This window comes from Balaenoptera borealis (assembly GCF_965194805.1).
Source record: "Balaenoptera borealis genome assembly, chromosome: 12".
NCBI classification, from domain to species: Eukaryota; Metazoa; Chordata; class Mammalia; order Artiodactyla; family Balaenopteridae; genus Balaenoptera; species Balaenoptera borealis.
This window is the reverse complement of record NC_138869.1, coordinates 36338887-36356129: the sequence shown is the minus strand read 5'-3', so window position 1 is coordinate 36356129 and position 17243 is coordinate 36338887. Positions and strand designations below refer to the sequence as shown.

The following is a 17243-nucleotide window of genomic DNA, read 5'->3' as shown; positions in this document are numbered from 1 at the left end:
TATAAAAAATATTTTGATGATGAAAATCACTCAAATGAGGAATTAAAAAACCCTCTATGTTGAAAATGTCTAGACACCTTCACCACAAACACAAAATGCTTCTGTGAAGAAAAGAAAGTTTAAACCTAAGTAGTTTTTAAAACTTATATTTGTATATATTTTCTAGCTTTCTTACAATGTGCACAATTTATAGGTCTGCTTTATAAATTTTCATCAGAAGTTGCCAGGTCACAAGTGTCGTTACTCTCTTATCTGATGCATAAGTAGCAATATAGAGAACAATTACCCAGTGGTTACTTATTTTTTAAGGTCACGAACTAACTGTATGACCTTAGGCATTTCACATTCCTGCTCTGGATCTCAGTTTCGTTATCTGTAAGATGAGGGCATTGGACCAGGTGACCTCCAAAGTTTCCTTCTAACATCGTATGCGTGTATGACAACACGTAGCCAAGGAGATTGTTGGGTAAGGGGCGGGGGGAATGAGAATGGCACAGATTGGGAAACACTTTCTAGAAATAAATATGATATTCTGTTTTTGCCTCAAAGTCACAGATGACAATAATCCTAGCTGTAAATTATGTTTTTGAAACACAATGTCTGTGTCCAGATTCCAGCATAGCCCAGTGCACTACACAAAGAAGGTGATCCACCAATGTGTGCTGAATGAGTGGACAAAGGCACCTTCCCTGAATATCTTTTGAGGACTCAAGGCTAATGCCCGATTATTTACAACAGCCAAGATATAGAAACAACCTAAGTGCCCATCAGTGGATGAGTGGATCAAGAAGACGTGTGTGTGTGTGTGTGTGTGTGTGTGTGTGTGTGCGGTTAAAACAACAAGATGCCATTTCACATCCATCCATCAGATTGGCAAAATTAAAAGCCTGACAATACTAAGGGTTGGAGAAATGAGGATTCTCATCCAAGGCTACAGGGAGAGTTACAGACTGGAGAGTAACTTGACAGCTTCCAGTCAAGCTGAGGATAGGCATGTTTTCCTGCCCAGCATCCCACTTTTAAGGACATAGTCTAGCGTAATTCTTGCAGGTGGTGGGCACTTAGAGGCCTGTACTTGAGGGATGCTCAGGATGTTTATAACAGCAAAGGACTGGACATTAACAGGAATATCTTTTAGTACGTAGATGGAGTATAGGACATGCACCAACATTTCCATCAGTCAAAACCCATCCATCAATCAGGCTCCTCCTCTCACACATACCTGCCCAGACCACTACGTTGCACGTGGATATACAAAACACACATCAGCTCCAACGCTGCTAGTTCATGCCTCCTACCTGACTCATGTTTGGATAGCTGCATTTGTTTCCCTATAGTTTATTTTGATCCAACCAGAATTATAAGCACACCGGGCCTCCTTGCTTCTAGACTAGTGGTTCTCAAAATTTTTGGTCTCAGGACCCCTTTATACTTTTAAAAACTATTGAGGGCCCCAAGAGCTTTTGTTTATGTTGGTTATATCAATATTTGCACTATTAGAAAATAAAATTAAGAATTAAAAAATTTCTTTCTTTTAAAAAGTAATGAGTGTATTATTACTTCTTAATCTAATTATCAAATTTTAATGAAAATTAACTATATTTTCCAAAACAGAAAACGTAGGGAGAAAAGCAGCACTGCTTCATACTTTTATAACTCTCTTTAATGGCTGGCTGCACAGAAGACAGCTGGATTCACATATCTGCTTCTGTAACGAACCTGTTGTGGTGTGTTATTTTGGTTGACGCATACGAAGAAAATCTGTTCTGTAGTTACGTAGTTAGTACTTTCTAGGTCTCAGGAACTCCTTGGATCACACTTTAGAACCACTGTTTTAAATCGCCCTACATTCTGCCAAAAGTTGTCTTTCACACAAACACAATCATGTCATTTCCCGCTTCCCTCAAAGCGTGAATGGCTGCCTATGGCTCATAGAGTTAAGTCCGAATTCTGCGCAAAAACCCTTCCCATTTAGCCAGTCTCGTGTCTGTCCAAACTCCCTTACTGCTCTACTTTATATACTGGTACTCTACCCACCTCCAGGTACACACGCATGCCTGTCCTGTTCTGCTTGTTCGTGCCTCTGAGCCTCAGCTTTCCTCCTGCTAAGACTCCTGTGTATCTCTTGTAACCCCGACCAAAGGTCACCTCCTCTAGGAAGCCTTCTCTGATTCACCCTTCCCTTGGAGTTTACTTTTTTGTGTTTTAAATACTTATTTTTTGAATAAGTAATTGAAGTGCATTGGATTAAATTCCAAAAGGGTATGCCGTACAATAATAAGTAGACTTCTTTCCCACATCCATCCCTTCCTCTCCCAGGAGGCAACCATTGTGATTGGTTCCTTCTACATTTTTCCAGAGCTGCTCTAGACATAAATAGGCTAGTCATTTCTTTTATGCAAATGGCATCATACTATATGCACTGCTCTACACTTGCTTAACATTATAGCTTGGACATCAAATTAAAATTGGCCTCATTTTTTCAATAGTTGCAAATTACATTTTTAAAATGTACTATAGCTTATTTATTCAGTCCCCCCATTAACTGGATACGTATGTGGTTTCCAATCTTTTGCTGCAGCAAATATCCTTCTACAGAAATCAATCTACACATGTGAGAGACTCTGTGACATTAATATCCAGGAGTGAAACTGCTGTTTCCAAGGGAACGTATATTTGTAAGTTTGATAAACATTGTCAAATTGTCCTCTATAAAGACTGTTCTAATTTATACTCCCACTGCCATGCATGAGAGGTCCTATTACCCTTGCCAAGCAGTGTTATCCAACTTTTTAATCTCCGTCAATGTGGTAGATGAAAAATGATACCTTGGTTAAGTTTAAATTTATATTTCTCTAACAAGATCAAATCTCTAGAGTTATGCTATCCAGTATGGTAGCCACAAGATACATGTGGCTGTTTAAATTTAAATTTTAATTAATTAAAATTAAATAACATTTAAAACTCAGCTCCTCAGCACTAGCCTCATGTGAAGTGCTCAACACCCATCTGTGGCTAGTGGCCTCTGTGTGAGACAGTGCAGATACAAAACATTAGTATCACTGTAAAAAGTTCTACTGGACGGTGCTGCTCTAGACCTGCACTGTCCAATGGCTACCATGAGCACACACGTGGGTACTGAGCACGTGAAATGTGGCTAATCTGAAGTGAGATGTGCTCTAAGTAGATAATAAACACTGGATTTCAAAGACTTAGTATGAAAAAAAGAATGTAAAATGTCTCCATAATAATTTTTATGTTGATTATATGTTGAAATGCTAATATTTTGATATACTGGGTTAAATAAATCATTAAATTAATTTCACCTGTTTCTTTTTACCTCCTTTAATGTGGCTATTAGGAAATTTAAATTTACACATGTGTCTCACATTCTGTTTCCATTGGACAATGCTGCTCCAGAGGGCACAGTGCCCTGTTAAGACCTGGATTTTAGCATTTTTCCTTTTACACAGAAATAAGTGTAGTTACTATTGCTATAAAGAAAAACAGACTCATTGGAATCTCTTTTTCCTCCTAGCCCTTCCCTGCCCCATGCAGACAGGGTGGGCAACAAAAGGAGAAAGGGCGGCAATGATCTTGATGACGAACAATCAGCCCTGAAACAAACCAGTACACGTCCCACCTGGGCGGCCACAGGCAGGAACCAGTGGCATCGCTGACCCCAAGCAGGGCCTGATTTCCTGGTGGCTGTTAAAACAATGCACCAGAGAACAAAGTGCCTTCAAAACTAAGAATAGAAGAATGGCTCCAAATAAGATTTCCAGGACTCTGCGGGAACAAATTCCTCCCCTGCACCGACCCTAACCCACCTTCCACCCCTTGGCTTGACCTGGCCCCTTGGCTTGACCTGGCCCCTTGGCCTGACAAATGTCCTGTCCCAGCCCCAACCCCCCTGCATTCTCAGCAGTCTGTGCACACAGACTGAGGGACAGAGTGGAAAGGGGAGACCCAGAGAAAGAGGTGGGCGGCAAGGGCTCTGCCCTAAAGGGCTGACGCGACAATGGTTCTATGGTTGAGATATAGCATCTATGTTTCCATCATCTGTGTCTTTAGCTTTGGCTATGAAGGTCAAGAAAACAGTTTTCACCCTTGGATGGACACTGGCAAAGAGGGATGGGTGGACCACTTTGTCCCCTGGCACTGACGTCTTTTTGCCTGTGAGACAGGGTTTTGTTAGTAGGAAAGAAACACGAATGGCAGTTAGGTATAAACAGTCCATGATAGTTGCCACTACGATTAAAAAATACTGTCTATTGTAGTAAACTCAAACTATATCTAGGCAGAATTTTTTCTAATGTTCAATTACCTTTTATTCTACTAAATAAACCAGTTTTAACATTTCAGTGCATAGTCTTTCAGACTACAAAATTGTGTATGTTACATACAATGATATAAACATGCTGTTTTATCACATTTCATCTCACTCAAAAATAAATACAGTTCTTCCATGTTAAGAAAAAAAAAAGAAAGAAAACAGTTTTGCAACATGATCCTTCAACTTGATAGATCAGAACATTTTCTATCCAGGTACTGAGGGAATGAGACCTAATTGTATCTGAGCATAAGTCATCTGCCTGGAGGAAAATATTATTTTATTACCATTACCATCATCATCATCATCATCATCATCATTAGCTGTGTGCCTTTGAGCAGGTGAAATAACCTCTCTGGGTCTCAGTTTTATCATCTATAAAATATGTGAGCTTTCCTATCTCATCTAGTCAGAAAGTTCTGTGACTCTATGCACATGCAAATGAACTATCACCAACACCTTCATTCTCATTCTCTCGCTGCTTTAAAAGACACTCATTGGGCAACTAATATGAGTTAGACCCTGAGCCTGACACTGGCATACAAATATGGAAAAATGCTTCTTCCACTGGATGAAGTGTTTAAGAGATGGAAGGAAAGAGAAGAGGGCGGGGATGGAATGAATCATTAGAGCAGAGTTCTTTACCTGGGGCCAGGGGTCTGCACAGACATTTTCACAACTATGTGCAGTTTTCTAAAGAGAACATTCCAAGATGCATGTGACCTCAAGAAGGCAGGGGGCTAGTGATATAAAGAAACTATGAGAGGCTAATTACCACACTAAATTCTTAGCCCATGGTGGGTACCTGAAGAGTTAGCACCCAAGACAGTGCACAAGGTGCACATGGGGATAAACACACAAGGGATTTGAACCGGAGCCTCTTTGGTGCAAAGCCCACTCTTTCCCCTCACATCAGGGATAATCTGTTTGCACACGCCTTCTCCCTGCTGCTGTGTCTTTACCAGTGCTCCCCTTGCTCACGTCAGAAGATCACAAGCATTTAACAGGCCAAGACAGTATCCCACTTGTTTGACCTGGGATGACTGTACTTGCCCAAAGGGGGGGGGGATTTGAGGGGGAGAGTTGGGAGGAGAGAATGAGATAACCCATGTGAAACACTCATCACTAGTTAGCATCTCAAAGGTACTAGCAGATATTCATTCATAGAATATTTATTTAGGACCTAATACATGCCAGGCCTTAGGTTAGATGTTTTCATCATCTTCATCACTTATTAGTACCATATTTATCTCCCCCAACATGGCAGAGTACTCCACATAGTAGTCACTCAATAAATGTAGGTTGAGTGAGTAAATAGTGATGATCTCTGTGGTATATTAATTTATTCTTCAGCAAACTTTTATGTCCTTCCCTGACCTCCATGGCTTGGTACTGTGACTTGCTCTGGCCAGTGGAATATGGATGGACAGGACAATGTACCAATTCTGAGCCTAGGCCTTAAGAGACATTGCGTATTGCTGCTTGCTCCTCTGGGATCTTCTGACCTGCACAGGAGAAGAATATACACATGGGTAGCTAAGGGACCCGAATGGGGCAGACTATGCAGCCAACCTGCACACCTGTGAGCATAGGAATAAATGCTTGCTATTGTTTGCTACTGAGTTTGGGGTAGTTGTTACTCAGCGAAAGCTGACTGAGATATACTCCTTTACCCACACCCAGAGATTTCAGGCAGAGAGTGGCCCTGGCTTCTCTTATGGTGCGATTTCAGCAGTTGGGTCATTTTGTGGCTGTCCCTACCCCATTTTCTCTAGGTTGGTAATGCCCCATTTAGAGAAGACAGTAGGGGCTACAAAGACCCATATTTTGGCCATCTTGGCACCTGGCACAGAGTCAGGCACAAAGCTGTTTCTCAGGCAGTGTCTGATGTATGAAAGGATGGGCCGACTGTTCATTCTGGTGAGAGGAGCCCTGTCAAAATCACAGCAGGCAGCAACTTGGGCCTCAGATGCTCAGAGCCACTGGCTCTGCAGTCCTCAGTCTGGGAAGTGGACCTGGTGGTGACACAATATCATTTCAGACCATATGCAGTAGACCAAGGTGTATTTATTATAATGTGTTTTAGGAAACACATTATGATGTTTAGTGACTCTAGGGCTCTTACTACTTAGGATGAACCTAAGGTCAAAACAAAACAAAACAACTAGACATTTTAAAGAAAAACAGTAAGTGAAAAATAACAGTAAAAGTGGTATGTGGATATGGGAAACATGACCGAAGTTTAGGAAACACTGATCCTATTCAAGTCTCATTTTCCTACAAATCACAATCACAGTCATAGCTAGTATTTTTGAACATTATCATAAAATGCACTGTTTTAAGAGTTTCACAGATATTATTTTATAAACTTTTCATAGTATTGGAAGCAGATATTATATCATCTTCATTTCGCAGGTGAGGTAACTAAGGCTCAGAAGGAAAAGTAAAGAACTTGCCCAAGGTCAAGTGGCAGTGAGGGTGTGAACTCAGAGTATCAACCTCCAGGATCCAGCTATGTCTGTCTCTATTGGAGAACCTGGTACCCAGGGAAGTTCAACATTGCCCAAGGTTAATGCAAAACCTAGAACCCCAAACTCTTGACTCCCAGACCAGTGCTCTCATCCCTGCTCCATGAGGAACACTGTGGTGAGAACACCTGGGGCTTATGGCAGGGGGTGAGTGGGGTCTGCTAGAGACAAGGGAGAGAAGTGGTAAATGCCACAAGGAAGATTTGGGAGGGAAGAGATGGGGACATAAACAAGGCTGCCAAACAGAGGCAGGGGCTCAACGGATGCAGAAAAGCTAGACTACGGACAAAGTTATTCAGAAAAAGAGGGCTGACAGAGCAAGGGTTGGCACACAGGGGCTGCTTTCTGAACTCCTCCCAAGAGACCCACCCACTGTGGCTTCCCTAAGTGACATCCACATAGTCTATATTTAGGTCCTAAAGTCACCCATTGTTTCTCTCCTGGTGGACACTTGGGGTCACCACCCTGGCCTTGCACTTTCCGAGTCATACCACTGAGTGCTCCATCAAGACAAGCCTTTTTTAGGATCTGGTTTGAATCAACTTCCCCTTCCATGGCTCCCACTTGGCCTTCTGGGAAAGCTGTAAAAATATGGCTGGAATCAGGGCTTTAAAATGAAGTATTGACTTTTCTGCGTAATATGCTGCTTTCTTCCCTCCACAAAATCAAATCAGGGCATATTTAACTCAGGATATAAGATGTTTCACAGCCGTATTGTTGCTGAGCCCTTACACACTAATGATTCATTTCTCTGGGAGCCACCAACAGCTATGGTCAATAAGACCTGGGACATGGGTCACGTTCGCTGAGTGCGGAATCTGTGCTAGGCACTGTCTTGAATCACTTCATTTATTCCTCATGACAACTCTATAAGGTAGACACTATTTTTTTTTTAATATTTATTTATTTATTTAGGCTGTGCCAGGTCTTCATTGTGGCACGCGGGATCTTCATTGAGGCATGTGGGATATTTAGTTGTGGCATACGGACTCCTTAGTTGCGGCATGCATGTGGGATCTAGTTCCCCAACCAGGGATCGAACCCAGGCCCCCTGCATTGGGAGCACGGAGTCTTACCCACTAGACCACCAGGGAAGTCCCAGTAGGCACTATTTATTATCCCCACTTAACAAGGAGATTCAGAGAGATTTGGTAACATGCCTGGGATTGCATGGCTAGTAAGAGGCAAAGCTGGGGCTCAAATCTACATCTACATCTATGTGGTTCTAAAACCCATGTCCTTAACTGTTACACTCTACCATTCCTCCACAGATACAGAGCCATCTTGATCAAATCTCAGAAGATGGATTTGTGAGAACTTTAAAGGGTTTCTCCCTTCCCATTCTCTCCTTCCACATCCAGCTACCAAATGCCTTTCCCACACCCAAAGTCAACTCCTCCAGATCCTTTCTCTAGAGACTCTTGGACCCAAGAAATAAAAATTCATTCAATAGTATTTTCAAGAGCAGAATAAAGGTCAACAGCCAGCCGGCCAATTACATTTTGAGCTCCAGTCCATATCCTCGGGAAATGTGTATGTAAAAGCACTTATTAAATCATTTGTCTTTGAAACAGGGATATGAGAACTATTTTTCACTTTTTGTCAAAAAGTCATACCTTAGACCCATATCAGAGCTAAAATGAGTTTAGAGACATCTCTGTTTCACAGGTGGGAAACTGAGTCCAGAGAAGGCAGCAACTTGTCTTAGATGCCTCTGGTGTAGGCGCTAATTGGACCGAGGCAAACATCCACCAGAATGAGCTGATTTGTCAAAGGATTGGAAAGCAAAGTGTTACTGAAGATACTGCACTTGATAGGAGATATAAGAAGGGCCCTGTCATTAAAATCATCACGTGTGCTATGGCTATGAATGTCATTTCTGGCTCCATTCTGCCTGAGCTTGAAGCCTGATCCACTACTAACCAGCTAGCAGACCATGGGCAAAGTATTTATCCTCTCTGCAACCCAGTTTTACCATCTGCAAAGTGGAGGTAATAATAACAGCCAACCCCTATAGTGTTGTAAGAATTTCATGAGCTAATGCAAGTAACATGAAAAGTATCTAATAAATGTCAGCTATTATTGTAATATTTTTAATTAATGCTGAATTAACTATCCCTGAAGTGTATTAAATCATTTAAAATGTTGCCAATTTCCATATCTAAAATGATCAAAAATTATTCTTTACCAGGTGAGCGAATAGCTAGGTGAGTGAGATGGGGAAGGAGAAAGACAGTGAAACCACTCAAATCACATGAAAAGATGTCTATAATGGCCATGTACAAGAGTTGGAATTTGTATTGCAAACATCAGTCTCAGAAACATAATTCTGATGAAAGAAACAGAAAAAGCAATGGGCATTTTCTTTAAAAAATAACTTTGGCTTATCCAAAGTTTTAACACTTATCCACAAACAAACAAACAAACAAATAAAAGGGACAGAGAGAGAGTAAGCTTCAGGGCTCCTAATCATTCTTCAGTCCATAGAAACATAACATTTCCAGCTGCTCCTTCCGAAATAACCCAAACAGGCACCAATACTTTTAATGAGAAAACCAGTGAGTCTGAGTCTCCCCTGATATTATCTGACTTCATTTTCCCAATGATGAACACATTCAAAACACCAGAATGTTAAGGAAACCTACAAAAAAGTTGCTTCACAAAGAATGAACTTCCAAAACTGAGCCTAGCCATCTTCCAATCCAAAGAAGAAAAGGTCTTGGAAATCCACTTTGCTATTTAAACACACACACACACACACACACACACACACACACACACACTTTTTCCTTCCCATTTAATGAAAACAGGTCTCTTAAAAAAATTAAAATACTGGCACCATGGAGCAAAGAATGAAAGTCCCCCTACCCTTGCTCTCCTCCAATCACAGATGCTAAAGGAAGCGCTGACAGCTAGGCACTCCACTTAACACACCATCTCCACCAAGCACAACCAGTTGTGGTCTTAAACACAACCACACAGCTCTCTTCTGATTCATAGTACAGTGAGGCAGAAGTGTGCCTCCCTCATCCCAGGTGCTCTTGGCGGCTCTCTGCTCACTTTCTTGGGAGATGCAGATAGCTGCATCCTCCCACACCTCAGCTCCTGGCATGGCCCAGCCAGGCTTGGGTGGGAGTTGGGAGTCCGTCTCTCCCTGGTCCAGCTGCAAAGGAGCTTACCTGAGCATGAACAAAGAAGCAACACCACACCATGGGGCGCTCCGACCTCATCCACCTGGAGTCCCCAGCCCCTAACTGCGGCAGAGCCCTTCGGACGGGATACTCTGAGCACAGCAGAGCATGGTTTCCCTCAAGGAACTCCTCCCCACTACTTGGGCTGCCTGACAGGAAGTGACAGGGGGCCATAAGTTACATTGTCAGAAGCTGAGAACCACACCAGCCCAGAGCTCCCCACCTCCGGCAGTTTCCTTGCCGGCTGCTGTTGCTGCTTTTTCAGAGCACTCTGCCTTCTGGCATTCAAAGGCACACCAGAAACTCAGTTTCTGGCTGACAATCCCCAGCCTGTGAGAAACAAACAATGCTTACTAGGTCCCCACCTAAAGCCATGCTTGGCATTCTGGCAGCTCTAAAGTGTTCACTGCCAGGATATCATGCTTTGTAGACCCAAACATTGGGGTGAAATGGATAGAGAAGGGACACTGGGAGGAGAACTTTGTATGATCAAAGAGGAATCAACAGTCCACTTGAACTTCACCCAAGAGCCAGGGTCCTGCCCAGCATACAGAGCCCATACTGAATCCCAATTTCATAGCAACTCAACAAATGAGCGTGACGGTAAACACCCCACTCAACCGTGCATTTCATTTTTCTTAGGCAAATTTTCTCTTCAGAGCCCATTCAAAATAACTGCTTCTGGAAACCTCCTTTTCAGCTTTTAATGTGAATAACAAAGGGCCTTACTGCTCTTCTCAGAGTTATTATGGAAACAACTAGTGGCTGACATTTCTCATTTTATGAACTGGGGATCTCACGAATGAACACCTTGCCCCGGTCCCCTGCCTTTTACAAAGCTCAGACTTATTGGGTGAGATAGAGTGTCTCACATGAACTACAAGGTTTCAGATGAAAACTATGCCTGTTCAACCCCTCCCTACAACAAATCAACACCCTCACCCTCCCTGCACAGGGGCAGAGGGACTCAAACCCAAGGAGACATACATAACTCCAGTGTAGCTTTCAATTCTTGATTTTTATTTTTTAGTTCTCTAATGGGATAGTATTTTGTTTGCAAAAATCTTTCTAATTGCAACTTTTAGCTGCAAAGATTTAGCCCAGGATTTCCCAAGGCATTCTTACAAATGCACAGATTTTTAAGAGCCTTTGCCTGTCTCAGCCCTGAGTAAAGTGGGGGGCTCAGCAAAGAGAGAGGGTTCATTTGAACAACAAGCTTCAATCCAAGAGTTGACTTTAGAGCTTATAAGAAAGGCTCTCCCCATTCTCAGGCCAGCAGCCTGGACCCTAACATACGGTCTCTGAAGAGTGCATTACAAAAGAGCACTACGGAAGGATGCACCAGGCTCTGGTAGTACAAAGATGAACCAAAGATGACCGGAGAACAAAATAAATGCTGCCAGGAATTTGCAAAAAGTGTTGAGGGAGCCAAGAAATAACTGAGCCTGGCAAATATATTGTTTTGTGGGGACAAAGTCTGGGAAGGCTTCTCAGAGCAAGAGACACATGGGCAGAATTCTGAGGGGTGTTCTAGGCAGAAGAACTGGCAAGGGCAACAGCAGTGGGGTGCAGAACATAGGGTGCTCTGGAAGAAAGGCAAATGTTTTGAAAGTACTGCTCTGACGGGCTTGGGTCTTGCTTCAAAGAGCGTGACAGGGGTCCCATCTGTCTGGAGAAAGAAGGAAGTGAAATCTCTGTGAAAAGGCTCAAGCCTTTCAGGCAAGCATCTGGGTTACCTCAAGGCCTATATGTGGTACCTACTGGGTCAGGCACCCAGGAAACACTCAGTAATGTGTAAAAGTCAAACAGTGGTGTCCACAAAAGGTGTGCTTCAGCTTGTCCTCGGGATTCCCTATTTTCCAAAGCCAGACTCCCCACAAAGCAGCCTGGGGTAAGTGGTGCTACTCGGGGGAAGGGGAGGTGTTCCTAAAAAAGGCTTCTTGCTCTAGCCTCCTGCATAGAAAAGGTCCTGATTCGTACAGGCCTGTAAACAACCTAAGATTAACCAGCTTTGGTAGTAACTCAGCTAATGAAGAATGTCAATTCCCTGAGGACCAAGTATGTCAATCCCCCATTGGCCCAGGCACTCCTCTCCTGGAGGATTTTCCAACAGCCCCTCTGCAGAGCCCCAGCTGCCAAGGCCAGGATCTACTCCAGTGAGGAGCCAAAGGAAACCTGAGATGACCATGGGGCACTAGAGTTTCTTTCTTTCCTGGGGGAGGAAGGGCACATTCACATGAACTAATCCTAGAATGATTAAGCCTAACTTCCGGCTGCTGACTGTGAATGAGAAAGAAGAACCGAAACCCGTGGGCTGCAGCACTTCATGGAAGAGGTGAAACTAGAGTGGGCTGCAGGGCAGGTAGCCATGGAGGAGGGAGGAAGGGCGGGAGGACCAGCAGACGCCCTGGCCGGAGATAAAGGGCACAGCCTGCAAAAGGGAAGGAAAGAACGGGGCGCGGCCCTTCCCTCTGATGCCCCTGCTTTGACCAGAAGCAAGAGCTCCAGTAATGAAATCAGCCATGCAGAAGGCACCTCGGAGGAACATTTCCATAATGAGAGGTTCCTGCCCTGCAGGGCTCAAGTTCATTTTGAGCGTTATAACGAGAGCTTATACAGGAACGGGATGTGGGTTTTCTCGATGTGGCATCTATGATACTGTCGAGTATTCGAACATGTTTTTCTACTGATTTTTAAATTTTAAAAGTGACATAGTGTCATTATAATACATTCAAACCATACAGAAGTATATAGTGTAAAAAGTGAATCTTCCCAAAGGCCCCACTTTCTTCCCTATCGCCATCCCATTTGCCAGAGGCACCCGTGTCAAAGACAGAGGTAGATGAGGGGTCACAAACCTAAATGCTCTCAGGGCTAGGCGGGAAGGTACATGAAAGAAGAGGCCTGGCAGGCAATGGGCACCACTGAGAGTGTTTGCCTTGGGAAAGTTCCAGCTTACTGGGGTCCCAAGGGACTCATGGCCAAAGTGAACAGACATTCCAATTGTTCAAGAGAAGCTGGAAATTCCAGGTTTTACATAAAATCTCCCAGTTTTTAAATGCTGGCAACTAATTCATCATTTTTAAAAATGCTGTACAAGCCAATCAAAACACAGTTGCTGGTAGATTTGACCCGAGGGCCACCAGTTTGCAACCTCTGGTGGTGATCCTTTAGACATTTCCTGCTGTCTAAACACACATAAGTTTGTTTTGTCACGTTTTATTTTTTTTAATTTATATTTGTCAAAATGGAATGATAACATTATTCCAGCACTTGCTTTCTTCACTTAACATCATCTTTCCACATTATCCACATCTCGGACCCCTCTGCAGAGCACGCCACGGTATGGAAGTACCTCAGTTCATTAGCTCCTGCTCTGTGGACATTCAGCAAAACATAAGAGATGCACTTGAAATGTCACCTCTCAGTTGCTCATTCCTGACAATATAACTCATGATGAAAGTGCACCTGTGCACAGATATTAAAACATCCTAAAGCCACAATTATTGAAACCGTAAATGGTGACTGCAGATTTCTGATGTTTTAATATGAGAACTTACCACATATTTTTTTACTTGATCTTCACAACTCTCCTGATGTAGACCTTACTATTATCTCTACTGTACAGATTTTTTAAAAACTGAGACTCAAACAGGTGGTGTAAGCCTGCCCAAGAGGGCCTAGAGTTGGCAGGGCCGGGAGGGGAGCCAGGGTCAGGAGGGGACCTCAGAGCTCCTGTTATATGCATACAGCCCCCAGAACAGACTGCCTGAAACCTGCCCTGGTATATTCAAGAATTTGACATACAGTGAATGTTGACTGCAAACTACTACTGGAGGAGAGAAGGATTACTAACAAACGGGACAATTCATTTCTTAGAAAGAAAAGCCTCATTTTAAAGCTCTACTTCACACTCAGTCAAAATAAATTCTACATAAATTAGAGTGAGATGTTAAAAAGAAAAAAAAAAACTAAGAAATTCTGGGGGTGTAGGTTCTCAGGGTATGATACTCTTCTTTAAATGTGTGAGCCTGAATCATTATATATTTATAAATGGGAAACTACCTATAAGGCACCTATAGGTATGCAAAAATGGCCCCTGTTCTTCCCCACCTGGTGAAATAACCATAGTGGTGACAACTTCTTACTGAACTCTAAAGAGACTAGTGCCAAAATAGGGGCCTCATTAAGACTCCACCCCATGCTTCCTTGTGTCACTGGAACTCGAAGTGGTGTGTTTCCTATGTTGTTAGTCTATGTACCTTATGGCATGTTCTACTGAGAAGTTTAAAGCAGTTTTCTCACCAAAAATATGATAAGAAACAGCCCTATTATAATTAGGGCTGTGATAAATTCATTCACATAAAACGAAACAGTGACATTTCAGCAGAATAATTTCCTCATTAAAATTCATGACTAATGGTGGTTCTTTCCATTTAAAATTTTATTCTGGTTTATTTTATTCAATTTCTTTCCTATTTGCACCCAAGAAGCCATAGATTTCACAAAAGCTCAGAAGTTGTCTGGGAATTTCAGGGTCTTTGACCATATTTCATTTGATGCATTACATTTTAAAATAATTCCACAGGGACTTCCCTGGTGGCACAGTGGTTAAGAACCTGTCTGCCAATGCAGGGGACACAGGTTCGAGCCCTGGTCTGGAAGATCCTACATGCCGCAGAGCAACTAAGCCCGTGCACCACAACTACTGAGCCTGCGCTCTAGAGCCTGCGAGCCACAACTACTGAGCCCACATGCCACAACTACTGAAGCCCGCGCGCCTAGAGCCCGTGCTCCGCAACAAGAGAAGCCACTGCAATGAGAAGCCCGTGCACCGCAGCGAAGAGTAGCCCCCGCTCGCCACAACTAGAGAAAGCCCGCGCGCAGCAACAAAGACCCAATGCAACCAAAAATAATAAATAAATAAATAAACAAATAAATTTATAAAAAAAAAATAATAATAATTCCACAAACTGAATTGAAAAATAGGTGGTGAAACAATCTCATTAAAATGAAATGGAAGCGGTGACCAAATTAAAATAGTATAGTGCACCTTGATTTAACCAAGTTTCCAACATTAGAAAAGTGTTACATCACAGATCTTAGTTTCTGAGGCTGTTGTCAATTTCAGATTAAGACTAAGAAGAAACAAAATTTATACTGTGGTGCAGAGGGGAGGTACAGTAATACTCTTTGGTGTTACTAGGTTAGCAAGAAGGCATAATGCACGGCAAGCCAGTGAGAAATAAAGAGAACTTCAAAGTATTTTAGAGCCTGGGAGTTTACTCACGGTCACACACTTTTACTGCATAACTTCATATCTACTCCTCGGTGCTGGAAGTGTGGTTAATCCAAGCAAAACTTGAACAACTACCCTGTCCCCCTCCCTCATTGTGAACCATAGACACAGTGGGGGGCGGGGGGGGGGCGGTGTCCAGACCTCACACCAGGCCAGTTGGATGCAAGGTGGTTTAACTCAAGAGACTTCGACCATTTGAAAATGCTAATGCTTTTCTAGAGCCCTGCTTAATATCCCAGCTCAACAAGATTACAAAATGATGAGAATGTGGGAGCAGACCTAGCTGCCCAAGGTCAAGAATGAATAAATAGAAAAGTCTTCATCTATAGTTTCAACACAAGAACTAAAAATAAATGAAGCTTGAATGTGGAGGTCTCAACAGATTGCTAATCATGACTAATCTTGAGTACTTATCTTGCTGGTTTTGTTACGAGCAATAGCTTGAATTATTTTTTTCTCTAAACAAATCTGAACTTTTATAATCACATTCCTCACATGATTTTGGCAACCAATACATAGACAACTATTTTTAAAAGCGAATGAAAAATAAGGAGAGCCGTCTTCTGATGTGCCCTGTGAAACGGCCACCAGCCTGGTCTCTGGGCTTCCACTTCCTTTCTGAACATGAGCAAGGAAGCCTGAAGAACTTCTGCATGGAGCAGACTGGGGCGCTTGCAAGAAGCTCACTCAATTTCTTAGAAACATGAATACTGTGAATACAGCTTTTTTCAAAGGACTGTCAAGTCCTCTTCGTTAAACTGGCAGTTAAAAGTGAAACTCCAGCAGGTTGCTGACCTCTAACCAATTCGTAGGAAAAAGAAAGGTTTAAAAACTGATTAGCTGATATCTATCAACCAAAGAGCTTCCTTCCTTGGAAATTAGACTTACTCTTTGGCATTATACTGTCAAAATTGGTTAGAAGTGGAAAATCTGAATATGAGGGGGGTGGTATTCCTAACACTACTCAGGAGGATTTTTTAAAGTAATTTGCTTATATCAAAGAACAAGTCTTGACAAACTGAATTTCTGAGTTAAAAATATATAGCAAAAGCAGAAATCATTCTTAATAAAAAGTTTCTTACCATTATTTTTGACTCCAGATATCTCCTTAGGGATAATTTCTGGGAACAACTGGCTAACTGGAATAATGAACAGTAAATTCATACGGGAGCTCTGTGATTTTTGGCTCTGCCATTTACTAGCTGAATGACCTAGTAAGTCACTTCTTAACTTCCTTGACCCTTAGTTTCCTCATCTGTAAAACAGGAATAATGATTCCATTATCCCTCATGAGGAGGATAGGAATCTAACTGATACGTACTTGTGTTTAAAAGCAAAACAGAAGATGTTGGGAACACTGGGGATCATTATACTATTCTTTCTATTTTTGTATAAGTTTAAAATTTTTTCATAATACAGTGTTTTTTAAAAGACAAAAGCTTAGTAATAATTTCTTTACTTTTACTTTCCAAGCAGAAAAGGAAGTTTTTTGATGTAATTATGGACACTGGTCCAAATCCTCCTCTGAGCAAGTTGAAAATTTGTTACCAAATCTGAAATAGCTTGATTTTTACCCTGATTTGAATGAGAGCCATCAACTGGGCATCTAATAAGAAAAAGGCAATGGAAATTTGCAATTCCTCATTTTTCCCTCTTCCTTCCAACAGGGGGAAAAATGGGAAGGTGGTTAAAGCTCAAGTCCTATTTATTTTTTAGATGTTATAATGCTGACTTCCTTGAAATCCTTGTGTCCATTTAAAAAGTTTAAGGCTTCTATGAAAATACCTCCAAGAAAACACCGAAAGATTGAAAAGCATGTATGCACCCATGACTCAGCATCCATTCTGCTTACACAACAGTGAAAGTGTTTTTTTTTTTTGTTTTATTTTGTT

The 17243-nt window shown here is 42.2% G+C and overlaps 1 protein-coding gene across 3 annotated transcripts in view; it reads right to left on the bottom strand.

Moving 5' to 3' along the window:
- ARHGEF3 (Rho guanine nucleotide exchange factor 3) overlaps positions 1–17243 on the bottom strand; it is a 307479-nt gene that overhangs the window by 160656 nt on the left and 129580 nt on the right. Inside the window, exon 1 of one of the 3 annotated variants that reach the window (XM_082344796.1) lies at positions 10041–10209. The exons of the other annotated variants lie outside the window; for them this stretch is intronic. Within the exon in view, the coding sequence (XP_082200922.1) occupies positions 10041–10091 (51 nt within the window). The 5' untranslated portion in view covers positions 10092–10209. Of the gene's footprint in view, positions 1–10040; positions 10210–17243 lie in introns of those variants that run through there. 3 annotated transcript variants of the gene reach the window in all.